This window comes from Mirounga leonina, unplaced genomic scaffold (assembly GCF_011800145.1).
Source record: "Mirounga leonina isolate KUSES-001 unplaced genomic scaffold, KU_Mleo_1.0 Mir_53, whole genome shotgun sequence".
Classification (NCBI taxonomy): Eukaryota; Metazoa; Chordata; class Mammalia; order Carnivora; family Phocidae; genus Mirounga; species Mirounga leonina.
In genome coordinates this window covers 8,684,435-8,706,693 of record NW_023270807.1, presented here as the reverse complement: position 1 = coordinate 8,706,693, position 22,259 = coordinate 8,684,435, and the positions used below count along the sequence as shown (strand labels likewise).

The following is a 22,259-nucleotide window of genomic DNA, read 5'->3' as shown; positions in this document are numbered from 1 at the left end:
CAATATTGTTTTCTTTTTTTTTTTATTCATGAGAGACAGAGCGAGAGAGAAAGGCAGAGGGAGAAGCAGGATCCCAAAGAGCAGGGAGCCCGATGCAGGACTCAATCCCAGGACCCTGAGATCATGACCTGAGCCAAAGGCAGATGCTTAACCATCTGAGCCACCCAGGCGCCCTAACAATACTGTTTTCTAATGAACATGAGATGTCTTCTCATGTATTTGTGTCTAGTCCCGTGAAGTGATTTGGTCCTGGGCTTTTCTTTTTTGGGAGATTGTTTGTTTTTATTGAAGTGTAGCTGGCATACACAATGTTACATTAGTTTCAGTTGTACAACACAGTGATTCAACAAGTCTGTACATTATGCTATTCCCACAAGAGTAGCTGCCACCTGTCACCATACAATGCTATTACGATACCATCGACTATATTCCACTGGGAGGTTTTTGATTTCAGATTCAATTTCCTCACTGACTGTTGGTCTTTTCAGATTTTCTATTTCTTCATGATTCAGTCTTATGTAGATTGGTAGATTGTGTGTTCTTAAGAATGTGTCCATTTCTTCAAAGTTACCAATTTGTTGGTGTGCAGTCATTCATAGTACCCTGTTACAATCCTTCTTATTTCTGTGGAATTGGTTGTAATTTTCCATTTCATTTCTGGTTTTAATTACTCAAGTCTTCTCTTTTTGTCCTAATTAATTTATGTAAGGCTTTGTCAGTTTTGTTGATCTTTTCAAAAAACCTACTCTTAGTTTCATTGACTTTTTTTCCCCCATTCTGTTTTTTTGTTGTTGTTGTTGTTTTTTACCTAATCTTCATTATTTGCTTCCTTCTGCTAGCTTTGGGCTTAGTTCTTTTTCTAGTTTCTTGAGGTGTAAAGTTAGGTTATTGATTTGAGGTGTTGTTTTTTTAATGTACACATTTACAGCTATAAACTTCCCTCTTAAAAGCACTGTTTTCACTGGATCCCATAGTTGTGGTATGTTGTTTTTTCACTTTCATTTGCCTCAAGGTATTTTTTCTGAGTTCCCTTGTGACTTCTTTGACCTCTTGGTTATTTATGAGTGTGCTGTTTAATTTCCACATATTTGAAGATTTTCCGGTTTCCCTTGTGCTATTGATTTCTAGTTTTATTGCATTGTGTTGGAAAGGATACTTTGCATAATTCCAGTCTTCTTGAGTTTGTAAAGATTTGTTTTGTGGCCTGACATGTGTTTTATCCTTGGAAAATGTTCCAGGTGCACTTGAGAAGAATGTATATTCTGTTGCTGGGTGGAACGTTCTGTATATGTCCGTTAGGTCCATTTGGTTTATAATGTTCAGGTTCTCTGTTTCCTTACTGATTTTCTGTTTGGTTGTTCCATGCATTATTGAAAGTGGAGTGTTGAAGCATCTTACTGTGTTGCTGTCTATATTACGTTCAAATCTGCCAAAGTCTGCTTCATATATTTAGATTTGGTACATATATGTTTATAATTGTTATATTTTCTAGGTGAATTGACCTTTTTGTCATTATATAATGTCCTTCGTTGTCTCTTGTAACAGTTTTTTTAAAGTTTTATTTATTTAAGTAATCTCTACACCCTACAGGGGGCTTGAACTCACAACCTTGAGATCAAAAGTCACATGCTCTTCCAACTGAGCCAGCCAGGCACCTCTCCTGTAACAGTTTTTGATTTAAAGTTTATTCTGTCTGATAGTAGTATAGCGACTCCTGCTCTCTTTTGGTTATCATTTGCATGGAATTTTTTTTCCTTCCTTTTTACTTTCAGATCTAAAGTGATCTAAAGTGAATCTTAGACCTAAAGTGAATCTCTTGTAGACAGCATATAGTTGGATCTTGATTTTTTTTTTTAAGATTTTATTTATTTTTGAGAGAGAGAGAGATCACAAGTAGGCAGAGTGGCAGGCAGAGGGAGAGAGAGAAGCAGGCTCCCTGCTCAGCGGGACTCGATCCCAGGACCCTGGGATCATGACCTGAGTCAAAGGGAGACGCTTAACTGACTGAGCCACCCAGGCGCCCCTGGGTGCCTGAACTCACAACCCCCGAGATCAAGACTGAGCTGAGATCAAGAGTTGGACACTTACAACCTAGCCACCCAGGCGCCTCTACGCTTTGTGTTATTGATGTTAGAAATTACATCTTTATATATTGGATACCTATTAACATAGATTTATAGAGTTTTTAAATGTTTTTATCATTTAAATTTTATATACCAAAAATTACTGTAATACAGGTTACTATATTTGTCTGTGTATTTGCTTTTACTGGATAACCTTATTTTTTTTTTTTTTTTAAGATTTTATTTATTTATCTGAGACAGAGAGAATGAGAGAGACAGAGAGCACATGAGAGGGGGGGAGGGTCAGAGGGAGAAGCAGGCTCCCTGCCAAGCAGGGAGCCCGATGCGGGACTCGATCCAGGGACTCCAGGATCATGACCTGAGCCGAAGGCAGTCGCTTAACCAACTGAGCCACCCAGGCGCCCTGGATAACCTTATATTTTTATGTTGCTGTTTTTGTGTTGCTGTTTATTGTCTTCTTTCTAAGGATTCCGTTTAGCATTTCTTGCAGAGCAGGACTTGTGGTAATGAACTCTCTCAGCTTTTCTTATCTGAGAAAGTCTTAATTTCACCTTTATTTTTGAAGGATAATTTTGTTGGATACAGTATTCTTGGTTGACAGGGGTTTTCTTTCTTTCAACACTTTGAATATAGCATCTCACTCCATTGTAGCCTACAAAGTTTCTGCTGAGAAATCATTGAAAATCATATGGAAGCTCACTTGTATGTGACAAATAGCTTTTCTCTTGTTGCTTTGAACAATGTGATGTGTCTTGCTGTGGTTCTTCTTGGGTTTATCTTAGTTGGAGTCTTTTGAGCTTTTTGAATATGTATGTCCATTTCTCTCCTCAGATTTGGGATGTTTTCAGCCATTATTTCTTCAAATATGCTCTCTACCCCTTTCTCTTTATCTTCTTTTTCTGGGACTCCCATAGTATGTACATTGGTCCTCGTAATAGTGTCCTATAAGTCCCTAAGGCTCTCTTCATTTTTCTTCATTCTTTTTTCTTTTTTGTTCTTCTGACTTAATTTCAAATGACCTGTGCAAGTTTGCTGCTTTTTTCTTCTGCTTTATCATATTTGCTGTTAAACCCCTCTAATGATTTTTTCACTTCAGTTATTGTATTTTTCATCTCCAGAATTTCTTTTTTTTTAAGATTTTATTTATTTGAGAGAGAGACAGAGCACAAGTGGGGAGAGGGGCAGAGGGAAGTGAGGGGACAAGCAGACTCCCCACTGAGTGGGGAGCCCAATGTGGGGCTCGATCCCAGGACCCTGAGATCATGACCTGAGCCGAAGTTAGTCACTTAACTGACTGGGCCACCCAGGCGCCCCTCAGCTCCAGAATTTCTGTTTCTTTTTTTTTTTTTTTTTTCCTTAAGATTTTATTTATTTATTTGAGAGAGAAAGAGCGCAAGAGTATTAGAAGGATTTTGAGTAAATGGTGAGCAGACCAGTCTGGCTGTTTGCATGCAAAGCTACTTTGGAGATTGTTTGAAATACTTACAGAGGTCTGGCTAAGGGACTTGGGCTTTATCATACAGATAGTGGCAATCTGTTAGAGGTGGTAGTTGTGGGTTTTTGTTGTTGTGTGATTTGGAGCCATGGTTAATGTTAAGTATGCATTTGGAAGCTCAGAAGTGCTCGTGGTGAAGGGAAATAATCAGCTTACTTCAAAAATACTAGCATCACTTTTTGTAGCCCTAATGTAGGTGATCTCGTTTGAAGTTTCCTGTTATACTCTGAAGTTCAGTAAAAGTAGCACCAGTGTATCAGAATCTCCTGGCTAGCTGGCACTGGTGCTGCCTACTGCTTTCAAGAATATTAATCGCTTGCGGATCTGTTGTATTTACTCCACTGTTGTCTCTCTTTCTACCATGAACTTACTATTTACTTGAATACTTTCAAAAGTATAAAACAACAAGGAATTTCTGCAGGGGTTAAAGTAGACACTGGATTACCAAGACAAACTTCCCCAAAGCTTGAAGACCTGTGATCACTGGGAGGAAATATGGGTCTTGCTTTGAACTTAGCTACATCCACCACAAAAACAATCCTAAAGAGTGTCTAGAAGAGACAGCTGCACAGGTAAATTTTACTAGACCTTCATGGAATAGATAAACTGTGGAGGCATTAAACTGTCTCAGAGAAGAGATAAAGAGGTAAAGCTACCCATTTCATTTTTTGAGGTTAGTGTAATTTTGTTACAAAAACAGAAGGATGACAGAAAAAAATGAAAGACTAATCACATTTCTGAATATGGATGTGAAAATTCTAAATGAAATATTAGCAAATTAAATGTATCCTTATATTAAAATGCAAAACAAAACATTATGACCAGATGGGTTTTTTTAATCATTGTATGCAAGGGTGGTTCAATATCAGAAAATCCACCACTGACATAATCCAGCATATTAATTTTTAAGGGGGTATGGTCATATAATTTTCTTAACAAGTTCAGAAGAAAATATTAGATGGAATTTAATATTTAGTCTGATTAAAATATTCTTTTTACCAAACTAGAAATAAAAGGGAATTTCCTTAACCCAAAGTTAACCAAAACCCCCTATGATAGCTATCATACTTAATACTAAAACTGTGGACCCATTCCCTCTAATGTTAGGAACAGGGCATGGTGCCTACTATCATCTTACTATTTTGTAATAAATTGTGGAGTTTCTGGAGAATGCCAGAAAAAAAAGAAAAAGAAAGAAAAGATATAGAAAAGAGAGGACAAAACTGTCTATATTTGAAGAAGATATGGTTATTCATAGAAAATTCAAGAAAATTGACAAAGTATTAGAGCTAATAACAGAGTTCAGCGATTTTGTGGTTGAACCATATGAAATTAACATTTTTTGTAGGTAAAAATGGTCAAATATCAGTCATTTCATATGATTCAATCTAATATAAAAGTCACATCAGTAGCTATTTATTAAATGTATATTTTTAAAAAGATCCCATTCACATAGCCATAAAAAACTGTCAAGTATCTGGGAAATATCTAAATAAGAAATAGGTTAGTCTTGTGGAGGAAACATATTGTAAGACCTGAATAAACAGAGATACCATGTTCATGGATGGAAAGACTTAACTATCCTAAAGAGGTTACTTTTCCCCAAATAAGGTTTTATTTTATTTTAAAAATTTTTTAAGTTTTATTTATTTAAGTAATCTCCACACTGAACAAGGGGCTTGAACTCATGACCCAGAGATCAAGAGCTACACATGCTGTTCTGACTGAGCCAGCCAGGCGCCCCACCTCTAAATAAGGCAATTTGATTCAAGGCAATACCAATCAAAAATTCAAGAGGATTTTTAAAAATAATTTTGCAAGCTTATCCTAAATTTCATATGGTAAAGAGGCAAAAATGGCTAAGGCTGCATTGAAAAATAATTGTTGAAGAGTGGCAGTATAGGATGGCAAGATTTGCAGAACTTGTCTCTGTAGTAATCAGAACAGTGTGGTCTTGGTAAGGGACTAGTCAGATAGGCCAGCTGAAGAGAATAGGAAAATAAATCCAGATGTATTTTAATAACCTAAGTGAAAACTTTAAAACTTTCAGAAGATACTGTAAAGAGAATATCTTTGGGGCGCCTGGGTGGCTCAGTCATTGGGCATCTGCCTTCGGCTTGGGTCATGATCTAGGGGTCCTGGGATTGAGCCCCGCTTCGGGCTCCCTGCTCCTGGGAGGCCTGCTTCTCCCTCCCTCATTCCCCTTGCTTGTGTTCCCTCTCTCGCTGTGTCTCTCTCTGTCCAATTTATTTATTTATTTATTTATTTATTTATTTATTTATTTATTTATTTATTTATTGTGTACTGAAGAAAACATACACTCACCACTTACCCAGCACTCAGATGAGAATTTATGAGAATTTATTATGTCCAATTTATTTATTGGACAGAGAGAGACACAGCGAGAGAGGGAATACAAGCAGTGGGAGTGGGAGAGGGAGAAGCAGGCCTCCCACCGAGCAGGGAGCCCGATGTGGGGCTCGATCCCAGGACCTGGAATCTACGACCTGAGCCGAAGGCAGCTGCTCAACGACCAAGCCACCCAGGTGCCCCAAATAAATAAAATCTTTTAAAAAAATATCTTTTATTACCTTGACTTAAGAAAGGATTTCATAAAATATAAAATCCTAAATTGCATCATATGATTGCATTAACTAAATCTTATTCAGGACAAAAGACACCTTAAACAAAAGACAAGCAACAGACTAAGAGAGGATATTTACAGGTGTAAATTTAAAAGTGTTGTATCCAGAATATATAAAGAAAAGACCAACAACCCAATCCGAGAGAAGGCAAAGGTTGGTTGATCTCTTGGAATATGTAATGCCTATTACTTTATTTCTGCCAATATTAGATATATATATCTGTTGATAGCACCTTCAAAGCAGTTAAGTTCTTATTGGTAAGTTCTCATCTGAGTGCTGGGTAAGTGGTGAGTGTATGTTTTCTTCAGTTCACAAAAAAGAAAACAAAAATGTTCAATAGTTATTTGAAAAGATGTTCAACATTAAGCTAGTAATTAAGCAAATGAAAATTAAAACAATGAGATATTTCACATTAGATTGTAAAAATCTAAAGTTCGGACAGTAGTCAGTCACATTTGGTTAAGAGCCAGCTTTGGAATCTATCTCACAGCTCAGCCATGTACCAGCAGTGTGACCTTGGAGAGGATTCTTTACCTCTCTGAGGCTTCTTATTCTTCTTAAAATGAGTTTAAAATCACTTACCTCATCAAGTTGTCAAGAAGAATTGATGTGCATTAAATTTTAGAACAGTGTCTGGATATAGTAATGTCCAATAAATGATAGTTCAATTATTTATAATGCAAGTTAATTATAAAAATACCAGAAAGTATCTAGAAATTTTGTCTGTGTTCTACTTAGATCTTAGATAGAGAGCTACCCCTGAAATTGCCAGCTAGCTTTTTGCTAGCCCTCGCAGATGGCATTACCTTGGTGAAGTCATAACTAGGGTTTAGACTTTAAAGGTTCAGAACCTCAATTTTGTGAGAACACAATATGATGTCCAGTTTCTTGGGAAATGACTTATGTGACCAAAACAATTAAAAGATTCATTTACAGTGAGAAATGTGTTAAGTATACTAGTACTTGAACTTGGTGGTTATTACATTCTCTCCCTGAAGGCAAGGTACATGGAAAATCAATTTTAGTTTTCTGTGCAAGCAATTGATGCAAAGGAAGTCTGCTGAATGTTTTTAGTGATTAATGGTTTCTGGCCCTCATTTGATATCACCAGGCTCAAGTAGTTGTATTTACAGACTGGGGGCTTGTTCCCCTATGCCATGTAGAAAGAGCACTGTTTCATTATTACTCTGAGAATGCTCCCTCTTACCTGTGGTCTTCAGTCCATAGTCAGGTATAGGCTCATATGTCTAGGACAGTCATATTCTCCCTAGGTCTCTGAGATTATACCTGGGTTACTTTGATTGGGTGTGGGGGCCCCAGAACCCTGCCGTCACTCAGACCTCAGGGTTTTGGTATTTTTAACAGATGGATTATTGTGTTTACTACTTTTTTTTTTCCCTTTCTAACTTCAATCTCAGAAGATAAATCCTTATCTACTCTTTTAGAGACATTTGATACTATTATCATGTGAGAACACAAAGTTCCTTTTTTTTTAAGAGAGAGACGTGCGGCGCGTGCACACATGTATGCGCACGGGGGTGGGGGGAGGGGCGGAGGGAGAGGGAGAGAGAGTCTCAAGCAGACTCCACTTTGAACACAGAACCCAACACAGGGCTCGATTTCATGACCCTGAGTTGAAACCAAGAGTTGGATGCTTAACTGTGCCACCCAGGTGCCCCATAAGTTCCTTATTTCTTGAACCTACTCAATGACATCAACACCTTAATGGTCCTCCCCTCCTTCCTATTAAGGTCCAGGGCATATCTGGACCTTTGTGAGGTATTTTCTTTACCAGCAGACTCATAAGCTAGACTCTAATTGGAATTAGTAAAGCATTAGATGGTTTCTTAGAGATGTGTTGGTTGGTCTCTTGGAATATTATTTATTATTTTGCTTCTGCCAATATTAGATAGTTTTTATCGATAGTTCCTTCAAAGCAGTTTAGTTCTTATTAGTTTGGGTAGGTTCTCATATGAGTGGTAGGTATAGTGATGATGTATATGTTTTGGTAAGTTTGCTGTAGCTGAGTTAGGTGGTTTGATTGGGCACTTTATTTACCCTTGGCTATAGCCAATTAGTGACCATTAACTTAAAAATAACAAACTGAAGGGGCATCTGGGTGACTCAGTTGGTTAAGTGTCCAACTTGATTTCATCTCAGGTCATGATCTCAGGGTCTCAAGATCAAGCCCCACGTGGGGCTCTGTGCTGGGTGTGGAGCCTGCTTAAGATTCTCGCTTCCTCGGGGCGCCTGGGTGGCTCAGTCGGTTAAGCGTCTGCCTTCAGCTCAGGTCATGATCCCGGGGTCCTGGGATCAAGCCCCGCATCGGGCTCCCTGCTCGGCGGGAAGCCTGCTTCTCCCTCTCCCACTCCCCCTGCTTGTGTTCCTGCTCTCGCTGTGTGTCTCTGTCAAATAAATAAAAATCTTTAAAAAAAAAAAAAAAAAAGATTCTCGCTTCCTCTCCCTCTGCCCCTCCCCCCTAAAAATAATAAAAATTTAAAAAATAACAAACGGAAGTTTACTAAGAAGTCAGGCTCAGACAACACATGTTCAGAAATGAAAGGTTTAACTTTAGAATAATTACTTTTCTAGTTATTCATATGTATTAAAAGCTAATGAATTGCATACATCCCTTGTTTCGTTATACCTCACTGATATAATTTGGTGGTTATGTACAATGTTCAGCACAGTTACCAGAGGCGACATGGGAGGGTTGCTGGAAAAAATTATGAAGTTGTGAGGCTTATTGTTTGTGTTCTTATATATTTTGTTTTAGGGCCCTCCCTCCTTGGTGTCCATTACCCCTTATGGCTCAAGCCTTCCTTCTGTGGGGTCTCAAGCAGTAATTCAGACTTTCTCTCCCTCTTTAGTTTCTTCCTCACTATATTTATCTATACAGCACCCTGTCCCTCAGAGCTCTGCTTTCCACTTCCTGCTATGGTAAATTAATCTGCGCTTAGCTGTTAACCATTGATTGGCTTTATAAGATTCTATATTTGCCTTTAATGAGGATGTCATTGTCTTAATCCATAAGGTGGGACTCACTGGCAGGGCAGAAGGGTTGGCATCTCTAAAATAAGAGCAGAGGTGGCTGGGATTTGTGGGATTTAAACTACATGAAGTTCATTGCCTGGGTGTGCACTGGCTGTCTTTTCTCTTGTGTCTGCTTACTATAGTTGAGTTCCCAGAAGCACTTCTGCTTCATTCTTATACGAGAGATGAGGGTTCATGCACAGTTCATGTCTTTGAAAAGCCTTCTATGCCTTATTTGAAAGAAGGCCTCTTTTATATTTTTGCCATGCAGCACATTCTGTGGGACCTGTAAATATTCAATGGGCATACCCCCACTGGAGAGGGAGCGGAGACTGATTCTGCTTCTTTCATCCAGCTGCATTTTATGGTGCTATGAGTTTGTTTCTAACATCTTAATTGGACTTTTACTTCCTTTGCATTGTGTTGCTACTAAAGGTCTTAAAGACCTAAGAGAAATAGATAATATTAGAAAAAAATCTTTAATGTGCTTGGGGAAAATAATGATTTTTCTCATTTTCAATATAAAATAATCATTTATTTTCTTGTTTAAGAGTATTTTATTAAAAATGCCTTATTAAACGAAACTGGGTAAAATCAAGATCAGACAACCAATTACTGTAAGCTGCTTAGTTAGCCAGCCCAACTTTAGGCCCTATGCAGGCAAAAATAACTGTTTTCAGGGATAGGTGACAGGGTGGCCAGGTCAGCCAGTACTTTGCTTAGAGGCATGCACTTTCAGAGCGCAGTTACATGGCCATTTTATTTGAGCCTCCCTCAAGAACAACTCTTTGAAGTAGATACTATTGCCTTCTGATTTTACAGACTGAGAAACAGGCTTATTGTGTGGCTTTTGTACTTGGAGTGGTATGGAGGGTCCTCCACCATTTAGCTGATTGCCTTCACCGCCCGCTAGCGTACTCTCACACTCACACTTCTTCAGAGAGGTTGGTTGGGTTTTGAGAGTTGTAGCTTGCTGACCAGTAGACTGAAATAATGTGAGGAGCTGTTCCATGAAGGAAGGAAAGATCTCTTGAGAGTTGGGAAAGGCAAGAGCCTGCCCACGAAAATCAGTTCTATGGACAAATTTTGGTAGTGGCCCCTGGGCGAGTAGAGTAGAAATTACCTTGGTACCTTGGCTGATACGAAATTTCACGTGATTGACGCTTGACCAATGGAGGCTCCACTATATCGAGAGGTCTGCACTTCGCTGGTCATAAGCTTATGGAGAGGGAGTGAGGGGGGTTCCCTGTGCAATGATTAGTGCTACTAGAATATAATTCCATAGGTTCTCCATACACCATAAGTTATCATCCGACTGCCTGTCTCTACGTCCTTTTCTAATGAAAACATAATAAACCATCGATGTTCTGTGCTTATCTTCAGTCATCTTGCTGATGCCTGAATTTTTAAGACTGTTGAAACAGTCTCCTCAGTGCCATATCTTTTTAAAAATAGATAACACATGATTTCTTTCTCCCAAAAGGTACAAAGGTTGATGACTGAATCTCCTCTTCGTCTCCATCCCGTTTGCCATCATGGTGTGTGTGCTGTTACTAGTTTCTTGTTTAACCTCTTAATGCACGTGAGGGGGCAGGGAGGTTGTGTGTGTATAGTTTTTTTTTAAACAGTCATGATGGTGTATTATATACACCATTCTGCCCCTTTGTTTTTTTCACATACTGTATCTTGAATCGTTGTGCAAATAGGTCTGCCTCTTTATAAAAGAAAGCAAAACAAAAAACAACTGATGGTTTCCATTATATGGCCCATTTATAATTTATTTAATCTGTTCTCCATTAAAGTGCCTGAGTGTTCTCTTTGTAGCTTCCAGTTTTCTCCTTTTGTGTGTATGTAACAAATACCCCTTTGTATCTGGCCCTTCTTTCTAGACATTTGTCTTCTTTGCTCTTGAAATAAAGTGCTCAAAAATTGTGTCTCCACTCATGCAAAATATGATGGCCCTTTGTCCTGAAAGATGTGTTTTGGTGTATTGATGGGGAAGGCCCAGAACTAAATATACTGCTATCATTTTAAGAAACAGGACATTAGGAAGAGGAGGTTCCTATTTCTTGGAACAGCCACTGAAATAACCAGCACTGGCATCTAATCCTGACAATCAGTTTGTAAATTCTAGTCAGATTTATTTTCCATTCACAGAAATTGTTCTTTTTTTTCCTCTACAGGCAGTTCCTACCGTATATGTGTGTCTTCCATACAAATGTCCATGTGTGGAAAGCCCTCTTCAGCCACGTGGGGGAGTGGGAGGAGGGAGATTTCCCAATTTCACTGCCTGGGCTGCAGCTGGGAGAGCAATTCTTGGCATTTCAAGTTGAAACTTTGAATTAATTTTCTCAAAATAATACAGTTGGTAGTTAGCTTCCCTCCTGGTAGTGCTAGTATTCTAGTACTATACTGGAGATACATGATGGACTTCAACTGGCCCACGTGCTATTTATAACATTGTTTCTCTGAGAAGACTATTATTCCAGAGTCTCAACTGGAAAACAACCTGTTGGGTGATGTTTGTGAATATTGGATTGGATCCATGTGGCCAAATTTTGCTTTGCCAAACATCATGTGGCCTGGGAGTAACTTGTGTCTGCCCGGGGTCAGAGATTTCTGCTACTGTTTGCTGAGACCACAGCCAGACTTAGGAAGGTATAAGATGAGTTCCTTGACACCTGGATGATCAGAGTTAGTGAGGAAGGAGCAGAACTGTGAAAAAATGAGGGGGTTTTTCTTTTCCAATAATGGAAGAAGTTTCAGGGAGAAAACATTAGACCAAGCAAGAGCATTTCAACAGACTGACTAAAGTGGCTTTGTGACCCCAAAAGACAAAGATACTCAGGAAGTTCTTATGGGCAAAAATCTGGTAAAGTTATTGAAAGCAACTTTGGGGGGCCTGCAAAGAAGTTGCCACCTGATCCTAAAGGGTATATTTGAGGCCCAGACCAGAGGGTATTTTGCCAGCCATCTTCTGTGACTAATGCTGCTGAGAAAAACTACTGGTTTGATTTGGTGTGTTCGTGTAGGGTGGGGAGGGTGCATTTCAAAGTAAAACTAGATGTGACGATAAAATGATGATAGAGATGAAAGGTGTCCCAAAACTTCTCTAATTTGTGATAGGTTTGTTTCACGGTTTTCTTTTGCTACTAGAGAGTATATTCTTTATTGTCTTAAAACAATTTTTAAAAAAGATACTTATTTTGAGAGAGAGAGCATGGGAGAGAGAGCACAGTCAGAGAGGAGGAGCAGAGGAAGAGGGAGAAGCAGACTCCCCACCTCATGAGCAGAGAGCCCGACACAAGGCTCAACCCCAGGACCACGGGATCATGACCTGAGCTGAAGGCAGACACTCAACTGAGCCACCCAGGCACCCCTGTCTTAAAACAATTTTTATGGAACTTTGTAAGCACACCCTAAAATAAAGAGAATAGCATTATGAGCTCCATGTACCCATCAACCAGCTTCAACAATTATGAATGTTTTGACAGTGTTTCATCTATCTTCCTGCCACTCCCCCCCAGAATAGTTTAAAGCAGATTCCATACATCGTATTTCACTTATAAATACTTGAGATATCTCTAACATATAAAGACTAAAACAAAGTATAACCACCACACTACTGTCACATTAAACAAATAATTAATGTTTTCTCATACTTAGTCTATGTTTAAATTTCTCCAGTTGTGGTAGAGAGCGAAGGATTACAAAGAGGCATGAAGAAATTTTGGGAGTGATGGATGTGTTCATGCTTTTGATTGTGGTGATTTTATAAGTATATACCATATGTCAAAAACCTACCAAATTATATACTTTAAACATGTGTTTATTGTATGTCACTTATACCTCAGTGAAACTGTTAAAAAATATAGTGATATAGGTAGAGGCAGACAATATTTTAAAACATTTTTTCCCAGTTGTCTGAAAAACATCTTTTTATAGTTGGTTTGTTGATATCAGGATTTAAATGTGAACCACACACTGAATGTGGTTGATATGTCTCTAAGTTTCACATAGTCTATAGTAGTTCCATCCCCCCACCTGCTTTTTTCTTTATGCCATGTATTTGTTAAAGACTTCAGATCATTGATCCTATAGCATTTGCCACACTCGGATTTGGTAATCTGGCGAATTGCAGCCTTGTGGTAGCATGTTCTGTCTCCTACACTTCTAATACCCTGGTAGTTAGATCCAAATGCTTCACTAGAGTCAGGTTCAGTTCTTTCAGCCAGAGTACTTTATAGGTGATGCTGCTGTGAACCCCTTATTGCATCCTATCAGCATGTAGCATGTAGTGTGTGATCATCCTGCTTTTAGTGTAAAATGATCAGTGGAGTCTGTGTTGTCAGTCTTACCCACTCCTGATAAAGTTTCCTGGTAGCTTTCACCTAGTAGAAGGAGCTGCTGCTTCACTCCATTATTTCATTAGGGGTAAATTCCTCACTGGGTGTGTTTGTGTAATTTTTAATAGCTCTACTAAGGTGTAACTCACATACAATAAACTGCACATATTTAAAGGGCACAATCCAAGAAGTTTTGGCATATGTATACACTTTGACATATGTGTACATTTTTGATGACTGACTGCCTGGCTGCTGTGGAGAACCTAGTGTTTTCGAGGCATACTTCAGGACTACAAGCCAGGATTCCTGTGGTCAGATTTGTAAAGGTTAACCCTGATTCTCTCAGTGGTGGCAACAGAAATTTTCCACGCGGCAGTGGAGTAGAAGAGGGAACCTTTAGTTTGGACCTTGCTTGAACACTAGCCTGTCAAGTAGACCACGCCAAAACAACATCAGGTTGTAGCAAATAGGCCTTTTTGATTGGGAGGTAGCATAAATTATTAAGCTCTGAATTAGACTTGTTTAATGTTTACACAGCCAACCGGGTTATCTTCTACTCTTGGCTGCCACTTCTCTGTGGAGTCACAGGTTAACACTTTTAAGAGCACACGTGCTCCTGTGTGTGTTTTCCATGTGGATTCAGAATTTCTTGTGAGCACTCTTTTGGCCACCTTGTCCCCAGTCTACTATAGATCTGGACAAGGGGTTAAGTTTTAGGCACAGACCTCTTTGGCAAGAGTATTAGGCTAATCAGTTAAAAAGTCGGATCTGTCAAAGGCCAGCTAGCTTAGCTTTGTTCTACAGATGGCAACTCTCTAACCCCCTATCAGTCATCTTTTCTATCTTGAACACCTGGAGACCTGGATGAAATTGTATATATTTCAGTCCGTGATCGTCACGGCTACCAAACGAATAAATAAAAAGTGCAAAACACGTTCAATAGCTTCATCTTGCAAATACTATTGATAGTAGTATACATAATGCAGGTATCAGAATGTGAAAATTCAACCTAAGATAGAGACTCTGCAATGAAATGGAAAGATTTCATATTCAAAAGTACTTGTGGGCTCTGAATATACCAAATTGTTGCATTGTATGGGTTTTTTTTTTTTTAAGATTTTATTTATTTAATTTGAGAGAGAGGGAAAGAGAGAGAGAGCGTGTGCATGCAAGAAGGGTGGGAGGGAGAGAGAGAATCCCAAGCAGACTCCCTGCTAAGTGCGGAGCCTGACGTGGGGCTCGATCTCACAACTGGAGACCATGACCTGAGCCGAAACCAAGAGTCAGATGCTTAACTGACTGAGCCACCCAGGCGCCCCGAGTTCTGTTTTAAATGAGTGAATTTTATGGTATATAAACTATATCAATAAAGTACTCTTTAGAAAGTATTTGTGAAAATTAAAATACGTTATAGAAATGATACTCAACATTGTAGGAATAGATGAAATCACTGAGAAAGAGAGCTGAGGGCAGAGTCTTGAGGAAAGTGTACATTTTAAGGAAGAGAGAGACACGAAAACAGGGAAGGTGTGATTTCGGACATAGGGAGAAAACCAGAGAACAGTGGCTTAAAATTCAGGCTAATGAACTTAGCTATAAAGAAATTGCCAATGCCCTTTGTGTCAATAGTTCCCATGAAATGAATGTGTTAAGGAGTGAACTGTGAGGAAGATGCAGCTGCACATTATCTTGCCAGAAATAAGGTGGGCAGAAGGAGAAAGAGCCCAACAACAGTGTCAGTGATCATCTGGAGGCAGGGCAGACTTTTGTCTGTATGTCCTTCTTTCTCTGTCTAGACAGGAGAGACTTGTGTGTATCTGGAGAGAAAGGTGAACAAGAGAGCAGAGACTGAAGGTACAGAGGGCTTACATCCAATTCTTGCTCTTACTATGGTCAGAGAAGTTGGTGTTTGGTACAGAGCAGAGCATTTATTCCTTGATGGTTGTGCTGTCTTTGTCATTTCCCTGCTGGGCCACAGGCGCAGCCCCTCCCCTGGACAAAGCAGGGCTGTGGGCCCTGCCCAGAGCTTCCTAGATGAACCCTACTCCTTTCTAATCCAAGAAGGCAGGTCCTAATGCAAGTGAGAGAGACATTACCACATGGGCATAACCTGCACTCTGCTCTCACCCGCGATTAGACACTCATTCCTGAACACCAGTACTTGGTGGCCGAGGCCAGGTGAGCCGCGACACAGCTCACAAGGCTCGGGCACACCCAGCACGGCAGCATACGGTGACCTGGGGCTGCCTTCCATCCCCGCCCTCGGGTCAGAGAGCTAAAGAACACGTTTAGTCAGAGCCTCTGAAACCCTCTCAGAGAGTTCTGCCTCCCTGGGAGTCTCTGAGCCATGCTCTGACTGATAAGTCACCCTCCACCACCACCCCCGCCCCCCCCACATCCTGGGAGAAGGGGAGAGGCGGTGTGTGGGGGACACTCCACTCCACTGAGCCACATCCCCACACATACACTGCCTTAGCAAAGGGCTTCTGAACACTTTCTTTCACTAACCTCATCCCTCTCAGGCTCTGCTGCAACTTTTTGTTTTTCTTATTTTGTATTTATTGCCTTTGTCTTGTTTTAGCCAGCATCTAAAAATTCAAAAGGCTAGTTTCATTGTATTTATTATACAGCCTTTTAGAGCCCTGAATAATACTCTAGGATGTAGCCTTCTTCCCTTTTGGGTTATTAACTGTATCTTTCATCTTTTCCTTAATTGTATGTTGGTATTAAATTATATTTCCCCATATCTCTTGGAAATAAAATGTTAACTGAAAATAAAATTCGTTTTTAATACTTACTTATAAAAATGTATTCACTGTGCCTTTTCAAGCAGTCTTTGTGAGTTTGGTGGTACGTGCAATTTAGGGTACATTTAGTAAGTTGAAGGGTTAAAATACCCTGCGCTGTCGCATATGGCAGTGAGCAGAATCGCAGATGTTGATGATACCACGTAATTAGTATTCTTTTATGTAAATGAAGGCTGTCAGCATGTTACCATAGTGTCTACTCTCTCTGAAGCTGGAATTTATGCCACTTGGTTTCACCAAGACCAGGCAGGATTATTCCACTGTCCTTAGTTAAGAACTGAAAAGAAAACAATATGATGAGAGAGAGAAAAGAAATGGAAATCTCCCCAAAAGAGATTATTTTTTTCCTATTTGGTTTTTGTTGATTTCTCCCCCAGAAGTTTTATTCTGATGATGCAGTTACACATTTAGAATCGGCTAAGAGATTTTCAACATGAGAACAATTGGACTAGTCCAGTTAAAAGACAATCATATTTTTAAACTATAGATTTTTGAAAGATGATTGTAATATTCAGTCATCTCATACAGAGACTTTAAGAAAAATAATGGGATAAGTCTAGAAGTTCCTTAGCAGAACAAAAGGCATGAATTGAGGATTTCATTACCTTTTAATTTAATATTTAGTGATATTACCTATAGTAGAATGCTTTTAAATAGTGATTATGTTTTTTAGCTCCAGTTGATTCATATTTTTAAAATAAAATTATGGTAATTAAAGAAGCAGAAGCTAATATTTTGTCCAAGTTTACCCCATATGCAGATCAATCCATGGTGTACAGGACAGTCATTGAAAGTTGCTGATCTAGGGCGCCTGGGTGGCTCAGTTGGTTAAGCGACTGCCTTCGGCTCAGGTCATGATCCTGGAGTCCTGGGATCGAGTCCCACGTCGGGCTCCCTGCTCAGCAGGGAGTCTGCTTCTCTCTCTGACCCTCCCCCCTCTCACGCTCTATCTCATTCTCTCTCTCAAATAAATAAAATCTTTAAAAAAAAAAAAAAAGAAAGTTGCTGATCTACTTAATGATGGAGAACTGTTAAGGCACATCTTGTTCTTTGCCAGTTACACTGCAAGTTTATCTCTTGGATATTGGGTGCCTGTCACACTGGGTGATGTCTGTTTTAAGTGGAAATGTTAGGACTGTTCTGAGCTTTGGGAATTATGAAGGAAAAGGTGTACATGTCAGAAAAATGTAAAATAGAATTCTTTATGCCTGTTCTTAAAGTGGTCAGAGTATGTATGAGAGGTAAGTTAAACACATTCTTTCTTGAACTAAGTGTACCTGGATTGTGTTCTCTTTATTCTTTATTCTGTATGTTGGTTAAAGGGGCTTTTTTCTTTTGTGTCACTTTTGGGTAGTTTCCATTTCATGATCCAGATATGGTTTTTCCTCTAGAGAAGCTAGTCTGCCTAGCTTAAATCACTGTGGTGAGGTGCAAAGTAGCCCTGTGTTTTCCTGAATGGATTTACTCTGCCATATGGCAGGTTAGTGAGTCACCACGACAGATTTGTAATGGGAAAGGGCTGTGCAGGAAGGGATGTGCGTGATCAGCAGATTTATAGATCAGAAAATGAAATCAGAGGAAGAATTTCCAGAGTGCCCTTTCCATTTGACAGCTCTCCAATGGAGAGGGTGTGGAATGGTTTTTTAGTGTTTTTCTATTTTGGCTTTTGGTTGTTCCAGCATATTTTTTCTAGCACAGGAGTTGATTTTGCAAGGCATCAGTGCTCCCGGTGTTGTGTTGCTGTATTCCTGTTCACAGAGATGGTCTCTTTATAGGATTTGAAGCTGTGCTGTTTCATGTGATAAGATCTCGGTGACAATTAAATTCCTGAAGACACATCAAGGCTCCTGTTGGCTAAAATGGGGATCTGCCAGGTTTTGAGTCCTAAGAAGAGGCTATTCAGATATGATTCAGCGAGTACTGAATCTTTCGAAGGAAAGAAAACAAAAAGAAAAGCCGAGTGAGCTAAAGATCATATGTCCTGGTGTATTTAAGTCTGTGCTATCCAGTATTGCAGCCACTAGCCACATGCAGCCACTATTTAAAGTTAAATTAATTATAATTAAATAAAATTAAAGGTTCGTTCCCTCAGTCTCACTAGCCACATTTCAAGTACTCAATAGGCACACGAGGCTAGTAAATATGGTATTAGACAACACAGATAAATTATGTTTCCATCATTGCAGAAAGTTCCACCGGGCAATGTTAGTCAAAGTGGAAGCTTTTGAGAAAGAAAATTCTTTCTTTGGTTTCCATGAGGACATCTTCATCCCTAAATAATTTACTGGGTTAGTGCAGTGGTTCTAAGGTTTTAATGTACAAGTGAGTCATCTGTAGGGCTTATTTAAAATGGAGATTTGAGACCCCTCCCCAGACTCTCATTCATCGGGTTTGGAGTTGTGACCAGAAATCTGTACATATAACAAGTATCCTAGGGAATTCTGATGCTGGTAAGTGGCTCAGGAACTACATTTTTTAAAATGTTAAGTAAGTGAGAAACTTGGGAATTGCCAGTCTCTTGCTTTCCTCCCCCCCTTCATTCTTCCATTACTGACTTTCATTTGTGTCCCCAGTAATTGGTTGTAAGCATCATGTGTACCCAACTGGAACTCTTGATTGTAGTAAGTAGCAAAAAGAAAATTCATTTATTTACCATCTCATCTTTTAATGTATGTGTGTTTTAATTTGGCTGTGCCCTATAAAAAGTAAACAAATGGTTATTTCAGTACCATTCTGGACTGTGTGGGAAGGTAATTCTGACAGAACACCTTTGACCACTAAGAGTAGAGCACCCACAAAATTATAATGGAGTAAAAAAAGAAATATAACACATGGTCCTCTCTGAAGATAATATCTAGTTAGGAAGTGGATAAATACATCCAGAGAACTGTCTTAAAGGGCACTTAGTAACAAATCAATAATTTGAAAAATAATGTAGGAGAAACTAAATCCTGAAAGAACTCAAAGGAAAAGCATGATCTGATCTGACTGAAAATCATCTAGGTTACTTCCTTTGTATGATTTTAAGGGTTTCTTATGTAGGGACTTGGCCTTTGCCAATCTGGAATGGGCAATAAAAAATGGGAAGGATCTCTAATTTGGTCCCGTGGTATAGTTGTGGGGCTTTTGGCAATAGTACCAGGCCAAAAAGGGCATCTGGAAACCAACTGAAGGGACTACTCAGAGTGTACTGGATTTAAAACTTCTCTGGGTGGGACGCCTGGGTGGCTCAGTCTGTTAAGCGTCTGCCTTCGGCTCAGGTCATGATCCCAGGGTCCTGGGGGGGATCGAGTCCCGCATCGGGCTCCCTGCTCGGTGGGGAGCCCCTTCTTCCTCTACCCCTGCTTGTGTTCCCTCTCTCACTGTGTCTCTCTCTGTCAAATAAATAAAATCTTAAAAAAAAAACACAAAAATACTTCTCTGGGTGACTCCATAATCATGGAACTTCATTTGCTCACAGAAATGAAAGTGGAGAAGAAATGGGGGTGAAGGAAGTTCACTTTATAAGAGGAACTACCTTTAGGGAATTTCAAATACTGGTACTGGGAAAGAAAAAAAAAAAAAACCTGTCAAGGTTCCAAAGAATAAAAAGTTTTCTTTTAAAATAATTGTCTATAAAAAATAATAAATAAATAAATAAAAAGGAAAAAAAAATAATTGTCTATAGCCTCTTCTCTTTGGAGAAATTGCCCCTTAGGCTTCTCTGAGGAACAATATTTGAAGAAGCAATGTTAGGAAGACAGGAAGAAAAAGGGAAAAAAAGCTCAATATGTTATTTTTTTAAAAAGCATTTTCACATATATCATTTGGAAGATTTGCTTTTTTTTTTTTCTTTCTCTTTGCTTGGTAGTTTGGTTAAACCAGTAGCCACTCCACCACTTGTTCTAAGAGTCAGATCTGTCTAATTCTGTACTTACCTATACTTTCAGTAAAGAAAGTAAACATTTTCCCACCTTTTCTACAAGATGTACATGTTCTTTTCACATTGTCTTAGTCCCTCAGGATTGCTATAACAAAAATACCATAGACTGAGTGGCTTATGAACAGCAAACATTTTTCACAGGAGGCTGGGAAGTCCAAGATCATGGCACCAGATTCCATGTCTGGTAAGGACTTCCTGGTTCGTGACCGTTAACACTGGCTTTTCGCTGTGTCCTCACATGGGTGAAGGGAGAGGGAACTGTTTCATAAGGGCATTAAAAATCCCATTAGTGAAGGCTCATCCCATGAGGGTCAACCCATTCATGACCTAATCATCTCCCAAAGGCCCTGTGTCCCCTATGGGGGGAGTGGGTGGAAGGTGTTGCTATTTTAGCATATGAAAGGGGGGTACACAAACATTCAGACCATAGTAGACCTATAAAATGTTATTTAGATTGGGGCGCTTGGCTGGTTCAGTTGGTAGAATACGTGACTCTTGATCTTGGGCTTGTGAGTTTGAACAGCACATTGGGCGTAGAGCCTACTTTAAAAGAAGTTGTTCTTGAGGCTTACACACTACCTCCTTAGAGAGGTTCTTTGGACTCAAGAAAATAAAAATGATACTTTGTACTGTAGAGGACTTTCTCTTTCTTACCTTTATCTTATCCTGTTACCTCTGCTTTGAAATACATTGAAACCGACGTAAGATTGCCTTTTTGAGGGTCTTCATCTCTCAGTGGTATATGAAACATGTCTCTCCTCCCCTCTGTCCCTTTGTGCATACAACTAGGATCTTGATCAGTACAAGATAGAGAGGCTTTCACTTCCAGGACATCATCAGTTCAGAGATGGTTCAGAATACAAGTTTCTTTCCCCTGGTGGCCAGTTGAGTACAGTGTGTGAACTAAGGGTAATGCCATTTCCTCAGGAGTACAAATCAGCCTCGCATAAAAATTAGCTGATATTTAAGAATTAGTACAGGCTTAGAAAATGTAAAGATTCAACTTGGTGCTAAACCCTCCCCCCAGTATTTTTCTTTTTTTTTTTTTTAACTTCCTTCCAAAGGAACCAATTTTGCATTGAAAAGTAATGAGCATTGAACTGAAAATGGCAGTTGCAAGCCTTTTTCTAGGGAAATGTTTTGCTGAAACCTCTCTCTCTCTCTCTCTCTCTTTCTCTCTTTCTGGGGGCTCGGTCGTGCCAGGTTGAAAGAGTGGAGCCTTCTGTAAGACATGGATAGATGCAAACATGTCGGGCGGTTGCGGCTCGCCCAGGACCACTCGATCCTGAACCCGCAGAAGTGGTGCTGCAGGGAGTGCGCCACCACCGAGTCCGTGTGGGCTTGTCTCAAGTGCTCCCACGTGGCCTGCGGCCGCTACATCGAGGATCACGCCCTGAAACACTTTGAGGAGACCGGGCACCCGCTAGCCATGGAGGTCCGGGATCTGTACGTGTTCTGTTACCTGTGCAAGGACTACGTGCTCAACGATAACCCGGAGGGGGACTTGAAGCTGCTCAGAAGCTCCCTCCTGGCGGTCAGGGGCCAGAAGCAGGACCCGCCGCTGAGGCGCGGCCGGACGCTGCGGTCCATGGCCGCGGGCGAGGACGCCGTCCCGCTGCAGCGCGCTCCTCAGGGACAGCCGCAGATGCTCACGGCTCTGTGGTACCGGCGCCAGCGCCTGCTGGCCAAGACGCTGCGGCTCTGGTTCGAGAAGAGCTCCCGCGGCCAGGCGAAGCTGGAGCAGCGGCGGCAGGAGGAGGCGCTGGAGCGCAAGAAGGAGGAGGCGCGGCAGCGGCGGCGCGAGGTGAAGCGGCGGCTGCTCGAGGAGCTGGCCAGCGCCCCTCCGCGCAAGAGCGCGCGCCTGCTGCTGCACGCGCCGCGCGCCGCCGCCCCGCTCCCCGCCGACCCTTCTCGCCCCAGAGCCGCA

The 22,259-nt window shown here is 40.4% G+C and overlaps 1 protein-coding gene across 1 annotated transcript in view; it reads left to right on the top strand.

Annotated features, from left to right (window-relative positions):
- Positions 1 to 22,259, top strand: part of USP49 (ubiquitin specific peptidase 49) — an 83,936-nt gene that overhangs the window by 50,821 nt on the left and 10,856 nt on the right. Inside the window, exon 3 of the mRNA XM_034991121.1 lies at positions 21,536 to 22,258. Within this exon, the coding sequence (XP_034847012.1) occupies positions 21,564 to 22,258 (695 nt within the window). The 5' untranslated portion in view covers positions 21,536 to 21,563. The remainder of the gene's footprint in view (positions 1 to 21,535; position 22,259) is intronic.